This window comes from Lutra lutra, chromosome 18, assembly GCF_902655055.1.
Source record: "Lutra lutra chromosome 18, mLutLut1.2, whole genome shotgun sequence".
NCBI classification, from domain to species: Eukaryota; Metazoa; Chordata; class Mammalia; order Carnivora; family Mustelidae; genus Lutra; species Lutra lutra.
This window is the reverse complement of record NC_062295.1, coordinates 18,293,537-18,309,205: the sequence shown is the minus strand read 5'-3', so window position 1 is coordinate 18,309,205 and position 15,669 is coordinate 18,293,537. Positions and strand designations below refer to the sequence as shown.

General features: G+C 49.8%; 2 protein-coding genes across 3 annotated transcripts in view; both read right to left on the bottom strand.

Annotated features, from left to right (window-relative positions):
- GGA2 (golgi associated, gamma adaptin ear containing, ARF binding protein 2) overlaps window positions 1-9,740 on the bottom strand; it is a 34,193-nt gene extending 24,453 nt beyond the window's left edge. The window contains exons 1-2 of one of the 2 annotated variants that reach the window (XM_047714010.1): window positions 9,563-9,740; window positions 196-280 (exon numbers count right to left, since the gene is read on the bottom strand). In XM_047714010.1, the coding sequence (XP_047569966.1) occupies window positions 196-280; window positions 9,563-9,665 (188 nt within the window). In that variant the 5' untranslated portion in view covers window positions 9,666-9,740. The remainder of the gene's footprint in view (window positions 1-195; window positions 281-9,562) is intronic. The other variant, XM_047714009.1, reaches the window with a different exon arrangement.
- EARS2 (glutamyl-tRNA synthetase 2, mitochondrial) overlaps window positions 2,286-15,669 on the bottom strand; it is a 39,352-nt gene continuing 25,968 nt past the window's right edge. Inside the window, exon 11 of the transcript XR_007124501.1 lies at window positions 2,286-2,306. The gene's annotated coding sequence lies outside the window, so the exon portion shown is untranslated. The remainder of the gene's footprint in view (window positions 2,307-15,669) is intronic.

The following is a 15,669-nucleotide window of genomic DNA, read 5'->3' as shown; positions in this document are numbered from 1 at the left end:
CTTAGAACACTCCATTTTTTTCCCATTTGCTACCTCCAGGAAAATAATGTTCTCAGATCATGGAGAGAAAAAAAAAAAAAAAAGGAAAGAAAGCCTCACTTTCTTTCTCTTAGGTCAAACAGACCCAAGAGACTGAAGCATGTACTTTGTCTGAGGTATCCTGAGTCAAGTGCATGTGTGTGAAGGTCACCTTACCCATTGGGATCGGTGTTCACCTGGTCACAGAAATTCTGGATAGCAGACCAATCCTGTTCTGACACGCTTGGGTCTGTGGCTTTATCTGTCAAGGAAATAAAAATAAAGAATGAAAAGAAATATACACCCACCCCTCCACAAATAAAGTGGTAGCCAAGGACGGTTCTAGCACACCTCCAGGGGATCAGACCCAGCAAGCAGACAGCTGAAACGGACAGGACCATGGCTATGCTATTGGCCACCATTAGGCACAGTGTCTGGCACAAGATACGGCCTCAGTGAAGATTGGCCAGCTGAATAAGCAAGCTTTTGTCCTGCAACAGACTCCCCTTCCGTGCAGGGGTTGGCCTACATGCACCTCCCTCATGCCCCGTCAGGATTCCCCACTTTGGCCCTGCAATGAAGATGAGTGAGGGTCAGCATCCAGGAGGCTACCCTACCCCCTCTTTTTTTTTTTTTTTTTTGAGAGAGAGAGAGAGTCAGAGGGAGAAGGAGAAGCAGACTCCCACTGAGCAGGGACCCCAATATGTGGCTTGATGCCATGACCCTGGGATCACGACCTGAGCCAAGAGCAGCTGCTTAACCAACTGAGCCACGCAGGCGCCCCGCGGGAGGCTCCTTCTAACTTGCTCAGCTATGTGATGGTAAGGTCAGAATACACCACGAGGCTCTAGGTGGCTCCACTTGGTCATCTCATCCCCTCCTCAAAAACAATACCCCTACGGCTAACCCTCAGCTTACTGAGATCCTCTCTGACCGTCTCGTGTCAGAAGCTTCGCCATGCATCAGCGACTTGTGCACTCTACAAAAAGGACCTCCTTGCATTCACTCCTCAAAATGCTGTTCCCTTCTGGAAACCTGCACATTCCCAGGGACCCCCTCAGTTCCAATCACACTACGATCCCCCGATGAAATGTGAGGACACTACGCACTGAGAGGCTGGCGGCATAGCCAGAGATCCGTGCAGAAGGGGGATGATAAGAAGGCCTAAGATACCACCGAGCTCTGCTGAGGGGAGGGGTCATCGCTCCCCTTCCTGGTGCTGGACGACAGCAGCTTCTCCTGCCCTCCCCAACAATGCCGCCTAGAATTCCTGTCCAGCCACCCAAGAAGCGTGTCTGTTCCACACATCCTGCCCCACCCAGATTAAACCAGGCTCTGCTCTTGCACAAAGGAGCTGCTGGGAGGCCTCTGTCCTATGCTTTCCTAACCACCCCCACTCCTTGCTGCCCACCTTTTGGGGGGCTACCCGTCCCTCCAGTGAAAGACCTCCCTAAAGGCTCCTGAGACAGAAGCTCTTTCAAGCTCTGCAACTGGCTGATTCTAGGGTCCTGTTTCTGCTATTATTCCTTATGCCTAAACATTTACTCCTCTCCTCTCCTCTTAAAATCCCACCCATTTTTCAAGGCCCATCTGAATTTCCACCTTCTGGCCAGACCTCCTCTGGGCTGCTCCAGACCCTGTGATTCTCCTCCCGCCCCGGATTACAGAAGAGTCCAAGGTCAAGCAGAGTTTAACCTTTCATGACTGCAGCCACACTTCTGTCTTGTGGAAGTCATGTGTCTCCCTAGCTCAACTGTGAGATTCAAAAAGCCAACTCCGTTCTAAGTGAAAAAAGACAGCAAGGGGGAACAAAGGAGCCACGCCGCCATGGTCTGCATTCCCTCACCTGTTCTTCCTCCAAGCTCTTTCCTGTGCTGGACTGCAAACCCTAGCCATCCTTTGAGCCCCAATTCAAATGCCACTTCTTCAAAAAGACTTCCTCAATCTGTCTCCCACCCCTGCAAAACAGAAGCCTCTCTTCCTTCTCAGAAGGCCCACATTTTACTGCCCTCTTTTTTTTTTTTAAAGATTTTATTAATTTGACAGAGAGAGAGATCACAAGTAGGCAGAGAGGCAGGCAGAGAGAGAGGAGGAAGCAGGCTCCCCGCTGAGCAGAGAGCCCGACGAGGGGCTCGATCCCAGGACCCTGAGATCATGACCCCAGCTGAAGGCAGAGGCTTTAACCCACTGACCACCCAAGCACCCCTACCTGACCCCTTTCGATGGAGACCTCTAGCTCCAATCCTGACTAGCTACATGTCCTTGGGCTCTCAGAGCCTCAGTTCCCTCTACTATAAAGGAAAACAGCACCTTCCTCACGGGACACTCCTGAGTTTGTAAGACAGTGTCTAAAGTGCCTGGTATGGTAGCAAATATTAAAGTAATCAATAAAAGGGGCGCCTGGGTGGCTCAGTGGGTTAAAGCCACTGCCTTCAGCTTAGGTCATGATCTCGGGGTCCTGGGATCCAGCCCCGCATCGGGCCTTCTGCTCGGCGGGGAGCCTGCTTCCTCCTCTCTCTCTAAAGTAATCAATAAAGGACAACTAATCTTATTGTTCTTTATAAGGCAAAGTCTCTGCCTTTTACTTTAAAAACACACGTCATGCGTGACTTATTGCACCTAAAGGGAATAAAACTCTGGAAGGCAAAAGCCATATGTGCCTTGCAGTGCTTAGTACAATGCCTTCCTCAAAGGCACAAAATAATTACTCATGAAATAAATTATTTAAAGCAGTGATTCTCAGAGAGCTTGATTAAGGATGTCTGACTCATCTTAAACAATTCTGCTTGATTTTAGCTTCCTGAAATTTTAGTTCACTACCAGGTCAAGATTGATGATGCCTCTGGGCATTCAGAAACTCAATCCATGACTGGACCTAGAGCGGAGATCGGCAGGATCCAGCCATCCTCCTCCTCACCAGCTCCTCCCCGCCACTAAGTGAAGAGAATAAGACAGCCATCAGTTTTTCCAAGGAAAGGAAGAAGATACTTCTATGAGGTTAAGTTAGGCTCCAAACCCTTAACCAAGGCAAAGCAGGAAGATCTACAAAATGTAAGTTTATTTGTTTTTTTTTTTTTGTAAAGATTTTATTTATTTATTTGAGAGAGAGAGAGAGATCACAAGCAGGCGGAGAGGCAGGCAGAGAGAGGGGAGGAAGCAGGCTCCCCGCAGAGCAGAGAGCCCGACGCGGGGCTCGATGCCAGGACCCTGAGATCATGACCTGAGCCGAAGGCAGCAGCTTAACCACTGAGCCACCCAGGCGCCCCTGTAAGTTTATTTGTAACATGAAGATTCCTTCAAAGTTTATCTCAGCCCCCAAAGAGCAGTAGTAGTATTAGCTGCTTTTTTTTTTTTTTTTTCTTTTGTGAATAAGTTACTGTTATCAGCCACCAGGTTGAGTGTTTCCCAAGCCTCTCTTGGGTCCAGCTCAGAAGGGAGATTGCTACTATCCTCTCACCATTTTAGAGGCAAAGAAGCCTGCCCAGCCACAACTGTTGCTGGAAAACAGCAACACAACTACAGTCCCGGGTCTGCCCCAAGCCAGGGCCCAAACATTTCTCTCGGTTCCTTGACCAAGGCAAGGCCTCTTTGGGAACTAGCTTCAACCTCCTCGCCACTGTTATCCGCTCCCTAAAGCAGGAAGACCTGTCTCATTCACATTCGCGTCCTCCAGAATGTCATGCACACAAATCTCTGCTGAATGAATGATGACTGGCCTTTCGCTCTGCAGAGCCTGGCCAGTTGGCTGGACCGATGTCTGACTCCAGGAGAGGGCCAGCCTGCTTCGGAAATAACAGGGTCTCTCATAACATGATACTAGCCTGCCAGGCTGTTTCAGAGTCTTCATGCGACTCCAGGGAAAATGACCCCCCAAGGCCCAGCCACTGGGTCTCATCAGACCATAGCCCCAACCCAGGGTGCAGGACACCTCATCTGCCCCAAGAAGTGGCAGGTGGCCAGCAGGGCATGGCCAGGAAAAGACTTCTCAGGACTGCTCCAGGCATTAAAATGGCTGCTTCAGCCGGCACTTGGACAGGACAGAGAACACTAGTGCCATGTATCCGCTTAATAAAAGCTGTGTTCCGGGTGCCTGGGTGGCTCAGTGGGTTAAAGCCTCTGCCTTCAGCTCGGGTTGTCATCCCGGGGTCCTGGGATCGAGCCTCTCGTCGGGCTCTCTGCTCAGCAAGGAGCCAGCTTCCCCCTCCCATGCCTGTCTCTCTGCCTCCTTGTGACCTGTCTGTCAAATAAATAAATAAAATCTTAAAAATAAAATAAAATAAAATAAAAGCTGTGTTCCTATGCATTTTAAGCCTGCCACAGGGTGAGAGGTATTAAGAAAAGAGTGGAGACCTCCAGCAGTGAGTGACATGGGTCATCTACGAGTGACTAAATCCGAAGCCAAATCATCTCACACCAGCTGCCAACGAACCACGAGAGTCTGACTCTGGCTCCAGGAGCAGCCTACACTGGACAGGGGAACCCTGAGGCTGTGGGGAAGCGGTCACCTCAAGGAGCACTTAGAATTCAATCCTTTGGGAAGTACCCACCGACCCCTACTGTCCAGCAGTCCTTCCGTTAAGCCCACGACAGGAGCCCGAGACCCACCATAGGAATGCCCTGTGCTAGACTCCGAGATAAAGAATGAGCTAGCCCTCAAGAAGCAGGGAGAGTGGAAACAGACTGCAATCTGACCAGGCCCGATCCCCAAGAGAACCACAAAAGTGAGGCTGGAAGGAAGACAGGACATATCACCTGGGAGCAGGTCGGGGGGGGGGAAGGAGACAGGACTCTGCCAAGCACCCCACCAAAGGCACGTAAGATGGCCCAGAGCCCCTGGCAGTACCGCTGTGGCTACAGTCCCAGAGACCCACGGGGACCCAGCGCTGCTTTCAACATCCCACTAACAGGGAACCGGTTACATCAATCATAGTAAAACCTCATACGGTGGGGCGTCGGCTCTCAGCAACAAGAACGAGGCAGCTCTCTGGGGAGGCATGGGGAACCACCACCAAAAATCAATGGAGTTTTGGGGTGGGGGGGGTTGTAGAATGCACTAAAGCTATTTCCTTTTTTTTTTTAATTTTAATTTTTATTTATTTATTTATTTATTTGACAGAGAGAGAGAGATCACAAGTAGACGGAGAGGCAGGCAGAGAGAGAGAGAGAGAGGGAAGCAGGCTCCCCGCTGAGCAGAGAGCCCGATGCGGGACTCGATCCCAGGACCCTGAGATCGTGACCCGAGCCAAAGGCAGCGGCTTTATCCACTGAGCCACCCATGCGCCCCAAAAGCTATTTCCTTTTTAAAAGATTTTATTTATTTATTTGACAGACAGAGAGAGAGGGAACACAAGGGAAACAGGAGAGGGAGAAGCAGACTTCGCACCAAGCAGGAAGCCTGACATGGGGCTTGATCCCAGGACCCCGGGATCATGACCTGAGCCGAAGGCAGATGATTAACAACTGAGCCGAAGGCAGATGATTAACAACTGAGCCACTCAGGTGCCCCTATTTGCATTTTTTATACTCCTGGTAACACCTTCCTTCCCTCAACCCAATTTTTTTTAAAGATTTTGTTTATTTGACAGAGATCACAAGTAGGCAGAGAGGCAGGCAGAGAGAGAGAGACGGGGAAGCAGGCAGCCCACTGAGCAGACAAGCCAATGTGGGGCTCGATCCCAGGATCCTGGGATCATGACCTGAGCCCAAGGCAGAGGTTTTAACCCACTGAGCCACCCAGGCACCCCCCCCACCCCAGTTTTTATTAAATTCTGGTTAGTTAACATATAGCATAATATTGGTTTCAGGAGAATTCAGTGATTCATCACTTCAGCTTCCTGATGTTCCCTTGAGGAACTACTCCCCAGTTCTAGACCCAAAGTTGTTTTTTTTCCTCCTGCTAAGCTGATATGACTTTTGCCACTCACAACTGAAAAAAAACACTAATGGTAATAATATCTAACACTCCGTGCTGGGCACCGTTCTCAGTGTTTCACATATATTAACTCTACGGTCAGATTACTACTATCCACATCTTCAAGACACAGCTGCCCTGCTTTGCTAAGGCAAGGTCTCCTAGTGACCTGAGCTTGGCAGTCCTCAGACCCCACCTACAAGGACTTCCTTCCCCATCCCGCCCAGACTCACGGTGTATTCCTTCAGCGACACTCCTGTACTTTCCACACCATCAACCCTCTGCCTCCTTGGCCTTCCAATGAATCAGCTCCACTGTGCCCCACATCCCAGCAAATCCAGTTTAAACCATAGTTCGCCTCCTCTGATCCTACTAGGGGTGGAGAATCACAAAACCATGAAGACTACAGGAAACACTTCTGATGTCCAATCAACACTCCAAAGTCCAAACTCCAAGGATCTCAAGTGTGAAGGAGAAGGTGACTCTGCCCCTTTCCTCGAGGGAACATTTGGTGATATCTGGCAAAGCTTTTGGTTTAATGTGGGCATTCCGATGTGTGGAGGCCAGGGATTCTATTAATGACCTTATAAAGCACAAGACAGACCCCCCCCCCCCACTACACAGAATTATCAGACCCAATATGTCAACAGTGTCAAGGTTGAACTCCTGCTCTCAAGCACCCAGGTGGGCGCCCTTTTGTTTCCCTTACCAGCTGTTCCCGAACTTCCCCCACCTCCTTCCTCAAGCCCTCTCTCTATTCCGTTTCAGGCCCTGACACTTAGCAGGGAATGGTGGCAGTCACACGGAACCTTATTTGCATGTGTAATCATCTTTATCTCCTTCCCCATTCAGAAAAACAAAAGGTGCCCTTTCTCTCTGGAAGCCCGGTCACCCTTTTCTGCTCTGGCTCTGACCTCCCTCAGCATCTTCAAGGCCCTCGCCCATAGCTCCAGCATTGGACTTGGAATTTAAGGAGAGTTTCCAAAGGAACAGCAGCGAAAAGAGGGGCTTACAGGTGCCCCTCTCCTTACAAGATCTCCTTTACACCTAAATTCCCCCTAGCTACCCTCCCTCCTTCCTTTCACAAACACCACTTAAAAAAAGAAAAAAAGAAAGGAAGAAAAAAGGGCTGGTGACCAGGGGCTACACACTCCCTACATCAAACAAACTTTATATTTCAAATTAGTTGTTGCCAACTCTTCAAACCTCAAGAGATTTCACATAAAAATGCGGTTCTAGCTCTACCTGAAAAACCGGAAGATCTAGCAGCTTTGGGACCACAGTGGCCTAAAACAGTGGGGGCTGAAGAACCTACCCCCTTGGGCAGTCAGGTTCCCTGTTATCTCCTGCAGCGGGTCAGCTGACCCTGTCCTCTCGGCCCATCCACGCGACTCTTTGGCAAATCCAGTCTAGGCCCGTTCTCTACCACCTCTCAACGGCCTTCCCCACCACTTACCTCAAAGATGCCTCATCAGTAACTTTTTAGTTGCCAAATTCAAGGTCTCCCTTCCTCCTGCCTCACACTACTCCATCTTTCTGCCCACCAACTAAACCCCTCCTTTGAGATGGGTGGCTCCCCACCCTACAGCTTTCTCCTGCCCGTGTCCACTCTGCCTTCCACGTCAGGCTGCTTTTCCCACGTGCTTCCCAAGTGCTGAGGTTCTCCATGCTCTGTGTGCAAACCTCTGCTCTTCTTACCGCCGCCTGCCTGGACAAGCTCTCTGCCAGTGAACCAGATTCCCACACCAGCCGCCAGCTCCCACCCTTTCTGCAGCTGAACACCGGCCCTGAGGGTCTCTTTTTGGCTGTGCCACTTGTACCTCAAACTCCACAAGTCAACCATCTCTTCCATCTTCAACTAAGTCCTCCTCACAGGTGAGACATTTCTAACGAACCAGTTACCTGACCCCAAAACCTGGGATCCATCCTAGCTTTCCCCTAGTCTCCATTCGAATGCATCAAAGGCTGCTGACTGTGCCTAATTATTTCTAATGTCAGTCCCAATGCCTTTGTCGTACTTCAGCCCCTAAGCACTACCCAAAACAGCTTTTTTTTTATTAAGATTTTATTTTTTATTTGACAGACAAAGATCACAAGCAGGCAGAGAGAGAGAGAGGAGGAGGCAGGCTTCCCACTGAGCAGAGAGCCCGATATGAGGCTCGATCCCAGGACCCTGGGATCATGACCCGAGCCGAAAGGCAGAGGCTTTAACCCACTGAGCCACCCAGGCGCCCCACCCAAAACAGCTTTTAACTTACTCTCCCTCCGTGGCCTAGCCTCCTGAATCAGTTTGGCTCCACATGGCTGCAGGTGAGGCTTTTAATAAGTGTACCCGATCAAGGCACCTGGGTGGCTCAGTGGGTTAAGCCTCTGCCTTCGGCTCAGGTCATGATCTCGGGGTCCTGGGATCGAGTCCCGCATCGGGCTCTCCGCTCAGCGGAGAACCTGCTTCCTCCTCTATCTCTCTCTCTGCCTGCCTCTCTGCCTACTTGTGATCTGTCTCTGTGAAATAAATAAATAAAATCTTAAAAAAAAAAAAAAGTGTACCCGATCAGATGCTCCTGCTGAAAATTCCACCTCCACCCCACCACAGGATAAAACAGAAATTCCTTCCTGCAGCATACAAGCCCCAATTAGCCCTGGAGCCTCTTTTCCAGGCTCTTTGTTCTCTAGGCCTTACACTCCATCAGTTCCCACTACTGGTTTCCAGAAGGCTCCACGCCCTCCCGGCCAGCCTTTTGCACATGGCTTCCTGTGCCTGAGTGCCTGAGATGTTTTCACCTCCACTCTCCTCTCAAGTGCTATGTCTGCTGTGACAATCCCCAGGTAAACCGATCAACTCCTATCGCATGTAAAGCAAACACAGCCGCACCCCCAATTTCCCATAATTACAGCAAGGTGCCCTTACTTCAGGCTTGGACCCACTAAACACAATCTTTCTGTTCAAGGACCCTGTGTTAGACATCTCAGGATTCCCAGCACCTAGCAAAGCCCTATACAAGGCGCATAATCTGTACCTTCCCTGAATTTCAATTCCTCATCGGTTACCCCTACCGGCCAGGGCTGCCATGAAGCTCACCATACACATGTCAGGCCCAGAGTAAACATACACAAAAGGTATAAAGGTCTTGTTTTGACATTAACAACAGCGGCCTGATAGAGATCTGTGCCAGCTGCAGAGAGACAGCAAGAAGCTGCCTGGCTTGCACGAGTCTCCTTCAGGGTAAACGTCCTCTTCTCCAAAACGGGGCTAATAATAGAAACTGCCTCTTGGGGTCGTAGTGAGGAGTAACAATGGCTGAAATGCTTCTCGCACAGTGCTTGACACAAAAGAAAAGCTCCACGGACCCTAGGCATTACGTGAATCATGTTTGTGCGCTGCGACGACAGTGGAGGTGGGCAGTGGCAGGGGGCCGAGCACCCAGTCCCGGGTTCCGCCGCCCGGCGGGCTCCTGAGGCTCCTCCGGGGAACCCGGGGCGATCCCCGCACCCACGCCCGGCCCAGGCCCCGGCCCACGGCCACCTGCCCGCCGCCGCCGCCGCCGCCGCGTCAGAAGAAAGGCCCGGGGAGGCGGGAAGCCAGGCCTCACGTGTGGTGCTGGGCCCCCGCCGAGGGGCGGCCCCGCTACTCACTGAGCCACTGCTCCAGCGTCGCCGCCGGCCCCGGGGGCCCCTCGGCCGACTCCGCCCCCGCCGCGGCCCCGGCCCCCGCCGCCACTGTCGCCGCCGCCGCCATGGCCCGTGTCCCGCTGCTCAAGCTGCGACTGTCCCTGCCGTCTAGCAGCCGCCGTCCGGCGCGAACCGGGGCTGCCGACGCGGCAGGCGAGTGTTGGCACGTGATGGGGCGGGGCTTTGTGCGGCCCCGCCCAGCAGCCAAGCCCCGCCTCCTTGCGGGCCCCTGGGCCCGGGGCGCCGCCTCGCAGAGATGCCTCCCCTCAGCAGAGGCTGAGTTTGCCCAGTCTACTTCTAGACCAGCAACGGAGTCAAAACCTATCAATCAGCTTCGCGATGCCTGCGTGCTCTGGTCCTTCTGGAGTAGGCTTGTTGGATGAGATGCAGGATACCCAGTTCAACTTGATTTTCAGATAAACTAGAAATAGTTTTTGAGGGGGCTAGTATTTTTTTTTAAATATTTTATTTATTTATTTTACAGACAGATCACAAGTAGGCAGAGAGGCAGGCAGAGAGAGAGGAGGAAGCAGGCTCCCCGCTAAGCAGAGAGTCCGATGTGGGGCTCGATCCCAGGAACCAGAGATCATGGCCTGAGCTGAAGGCAGAGGCTTGAACCCACTGAGCCACCCAGGTGCCCCTGGGGGGCTAGCATTTTTACTCAGTGGGAAGTATCCAGGAGGGTCTTCCCCCACACCACCTTCTCTGAAACGACACCCCTGCTTTCCATCATAATACCTTCTTTTCTCCATCACACGTTACACCATCGATACTAGATATTGCTTGTTTTTTTTTAAGATTATTTATTTATTTATTTGACAGACAGAGATCACAAGTAGGCAGAGAGGCAGGCAGAGAGAGGAGGAAGCAGGCTCCCTGCTGAGCAGAAAGCCGGACGTGGGGCTCGATCCCAGGACCCTGAGATCATGACCCGAGTGAAGGCAGAGGTTTTTTTTTTTCTTTTAAAGATTTTATTTATTTATTTGACAGAGAGAAATCACAAGTAGGCAGAGAGGCAGGCAAGAGAGAGAGGAGGAAGCAGGCTCCCTGCTGAGCAGAAAGCCGATGTGGGGCTTGAACCCAGGACCTGGGATCATGACCTGAGCCGAAGGCAGCAGCTTAACCCACTGAACCACCCAGGCGCCCCGAAGGCAAAGGTTTTAATCCGCTGAGCCACGCAGGCACCCCTAGATATTGCTTATTTTGTTAAAGCATAATTTTTCCTCAAAAAAGTCATGATTCTCATACATATTGAAATGAACACGTGTTAAATATCTTAACTCTTTTGTTTTAAAGATTTTATTTATTTATTTGACACACACACACAGAGAGAGAGAGATGACAAGTAGGCAGAAAGGCAGGCAGAGGGGGGCAGGGGAGCAGGCTCCCTGCTGAGCAGAGAGCATGACGTGGGGCTCGATGCCAGGACTCTGATACCATGACCCAAGCCGAAGGCAGAGGCTTTAACCCACTGAGCCACCCAGGCGCCCCTTAACTCTTTAACTAAATGAGGGGAACTGGGGCACCTGGGTGGCTCAGTGGGTTAAACCACTGCCTTTGGCTCAGGTCATGATCTCAGGGTCTTGGGATCAAGCCCCGCATCGGGCTCTCTGCTCAGCAGGGATCCTGCTTCCCCCCTCTCTGCCTGCCTCTCTGCCTACTTGTGATCTCTCTCTCTCTGTGTCAAATAAATAAATAAAATCTTAAAAAAAATAAATAAATGAGGGGAACTGAGGAGATGTGATGTTATAATTCATTTAAATGAGAGAAAGCGTTGGGGGCACCTGGGTGGCTCAGTCGGTAGAGTGTAAGACTCTTGATCTCAGGGTTGAAAGTTCAAGCCCCACATTGGGTAAAGAGATTATTTAAATTTTTAAAAAGAAAAGGCTAATGTGTACAGAATAAAGGAATGTTGGAACACATGGATGAATGGATACAAAACTAACTTTTCCATCAGCAGTGGGGGCTGTCCATCCAACTTGCAGAATAATTTGCATTACTATATATCTATGAGTAACCTCTTATAGGAGGTCTGTGAGGCAATGAAAGGCCATGCTATCTAGACAATGATAATTTGCCTTCGAAGAACTAATGGTCTATACCCCATTGCCTGTTTCACCCCATACTAAAAGCAAAAACTGCTCTGTACACATCCATATCCCCAGTACCTGGAATAGTGCCTAGCACAAGAGTGCCACTCAAGATTTGTTGAATGGCCAAATGAACCTTAGTAGTAGTGAGAGGTAGCTATATGGCTTTAGGTCCTGTCTCTCAACAAGGACTTCACTTCCATCTTGACCTCAGTCTGTACTTTCTAATTGGTTAAGTCCTTTCCAGCTTATCTCTTAACTGTGGCAAATGGCCCCACACAGGGAAAGCATCCTGCGATGGGAACCAACACTACCCCCGCCAGAAGTAGGGACTGCCTTGGGCCAGCAAGACCCTGTGATTGACCCTAATCATCGTCATTGATGACCGGAACTTCTCTGCCCACCATTGCCCCACATTTTGCTTAGACAAACCTGGAAGTATTTTCAGTACTTTGGAGATATTCTTTTGAGATGTTACTCTGCTCCCTTCCCAGTGCTGGCCTCACTGTATTATGTCCTTTTCTTGCTTCATTGCCACTGTCTCTCTGCCTTTGGATTTTATCGGTAGTGATGAAGCACACCTGAGCTGTTTGGGACCCTCAGAGCCAGGGGCTCTTGTACCTTTGTGGCCCAGTGACATCCCTACCCCTGAGTAAATTTACAGTCTTATCACCATGGTGTTATCGGAGTTTCAGAATAAGTCAGCTACATACATCTCCGTCTGACTGCTGCCCATAGCATCTCTCTACATGGAAATAGTCATGAAAGCTGTTTGCCAGCTTCTACACTAAACCTTTTACAGTTGTTACCTGTCTTAACTCGGGCTGTTGTAACAGAATACCCCAGACTCGGTGGCCTAAACAAGCATTTTCTCACAGGTTTGGAGGCTGGGAAGTCCCAGATAAGGTGCTGCAGATGGGGTCCCTGGTAAGACTCCACTTCCTGGTTTGCAGAGGGCTGCCATATTGCCACGTGCTTCCAAGGGGGAGGGAGTGGAGGGAGGGATAGAGAGAGCACTGTGGTCTCTTCCTCTTATAAAAATACTAATCTCGGGGCGCCTGAGTGGCTCAGTGGGTTAAGCCGCTGCCTTCGGCTCAGGTCATGATCCCAGGTCCTGGGTTCGAGCCCCGCATCGGGATTTCTGCTCGGCGGGGAGCCTGCTTTCTCCTCTCTCTCTGCCTGCCTCTCTGCCTACTTGTGATTTCTCTCTGTCAAATAAATAAATAAAATCTTTAAAAAAAAATACTAATCTCTTCATGAGGGCTCCACCCTTGTGATCACATCTAAACTAATTAACTCACAAAGTCCCACCTCCAAATACCAGCACATAGGGGCTTAGAATTTTCGGGGGACATCTTCCACCTATCACATTATTCATATAGGAGAAACTTTGTTTTTCAAAGAAACTGCACCATCTGTAGCAGACCCTTCCATGTTCTCTGTATTTGGTTCTTTGGGAATTATGGTAATCTCTGTAAACTGTAGATAACTGAAAGCAATTAAAAATTATTCTTGTCTAGGGGCGCCTGGGTGGTTCAGTGGGTTAAAGCCTCTGTCTTTGGCTCAGGTCATGATCCCAGGGTCCTGGGATCAAGTCCCCCTCTCTGCTCGGTGGGGAGTCTGCTTCTCTCTCTCTCTCCCTGCCTCTCTGCCTACTTGTGATCTCTGTCAAATAAATAAATAAAATCTTTTAAAAAAATTATTCTTGTCTATAAGAATGCAAATGACTTGTCCTGGGAAGATACAACCTGCTTCATGTGGAAAAACCAGTTTGTCTCCATTTCAATATTCCTGATCTATAAATATGTGTGTCCTCTGGATTCTCCTTTGAACTGGTTGTAACATCGCCTCAGTATCTTCACTAATGAGTCAAATAAAATCTTTAACCCTTGTTCATCTCTTGAAAATCCTAAACACCTGGTGACACTGGAGCAGGGTTTCCTCATTGCAACAAACGTCTGGAGATGACTGGAGACTGCGCCCTATGGAGGGGCAGGAGCTGTCCATCAGCCAGGGACCACCCATCACTGCCAATACTTCTTACACCTGACTTACATTACTGATTTTAAGCAACCGCACTCATTCAACATTCTGACTTGTGGATCAGTAATTTTCCAATGGGCCTTTGCTAGAATCACCTGGAGGGCTTGTTAAAACACATCATGAAGGGCCCAGCCCACACGGTTTCTAATTCAGTAGGTCTGGGGCGAAGCCCAAGAATCTGTCTTTCTCATTAGTCTCCAGGCGATGCTGATGCCGTTGGCCTAGGGACTGTAACAGAGAGATAAAAGGATAAGTGGGTAGTAAGGAAGTGGACTGGGAGGTCAGGACAGGGGCTGGGTTTCTATACCATTGAACTTCTGCACTTTATAGATGGAAAATAATTATTGGTGGAACCGGAATCTTCTGGCTCTCCCTATCTAGCTTTAAACACCAGATGGGAAGTAACTGTACCTCAAGTCCTTTTCTTTTGTATGTCCTGTTCCTTCAGCCTGGAATGACCTCCCTCTGCTGTCTGTCAAACTACCTCAGTGTGGGGCTGCCAGATTTAACCAATAAAAATAAGGGAAGCCCAGTTAAATCTGTATTTCAGACACACACAAAAATTTTTAGTACAAGTATGTCCCAAATATTGCCTGGGACATACTTATGCTAAATAATTACTCAATATTTACCTGAAATTGAAATCAAAAGGCAAAACCCAACTCATTTTAAAGAAAACGTTCCCTAACTGGCTTCCCCCACACACCCCTGGACCCAGGGATTCCATATCCCTATAGCAATTCCATTGGTTCTCCACCATGAGCTACACACCCGCCTTACTGTCAGTCTCACGTGAGATGCTCTCTGAGGTGGGGGACCTTCTCTTTTGTTTTTTGTTTTTTTTTTGAAAGCTTAACAAATGTAAATACACACATACATAAACATAAATAATTGGGGGTGAGAAACTCCTGTCGACTGAGTGTCTATCATTTTTTAAAGATTTTATTTATTTGAGAGAGTGAGCAAGAGAGAACACGGGCACGGGACCAGGGGGAGGGATAGAGGGAAGGGGGAGGAGGAGAAGCAGACTCCTTGCTGAGCAGGGAGCCCAATGTGAGGCTCAATCCCAGAACCCTGGGATCATGACCTGAGCGGAAAGTAGACGCTTAACAGACTGAGCCTCTCAGGCACCCCTGACTGTCTATAATTAATGAGCCTTTATTATTCCTCTCCACATCCCCAGGCATCAGAGGGCCTGGCACACAACAAGTATTTGTCAAATGAATGAATAAAGCCAGGACTGAATGGACTCCGTTTAGAGGTGTTCCTCAGGTGATGAAAGCCTCCCCTCTTTGGCTGGGCTGTCCTACTGCCATCAGGTTTGGGGAAGTGGTGGGAGGGGGCAGAGCTGAGGGGGCTCTGGCCTAGAAGAAAAGGCCGTGGCCCTAACATTTGGCCCAGCTATAAAGGGTAAGTTGGAGATCCCCCAGGCCATGATAATGAGCACAAGTGCCAAGACAAACTTGTATTGCCTTCCAAATTAAAAAAAAAAAAAACCATTCATATCCGGTGATTCACTAATGAAAATAGTTACCCCCAGTGATGTGAAGTTCCTGGACACTGCAGCATTCTCGCTAAACATAGGGACCTCGGCGAAGCCAGCACCTGTGCACTTGACTGCTCACCCTGACCATCTGATCCAATCAGAGGTGGATCTGGTCTTTGACTCGACAGTGTCTCTGGGCAGCCACCGTGAGAAGCAGAGCTATTCTCACCACCAGGGGTACAATGGTGAAGACAGGAGGCCTCATCCTCCTGGACCTTACTGACACCAGCAAATCACCGCAGAACTCCTTACATACCCAACCAGTCACGGAATCAATTCCAGTTGTGTGCTTTGGAAAAGAAGAGGGTGCTGCTGATGAAAGACAACAGGAAGACCTCCTGGGAAGAAGTCAGAGGCTTCCCTGCCGTGACAGTGGAGCTGAGATCTGAAGG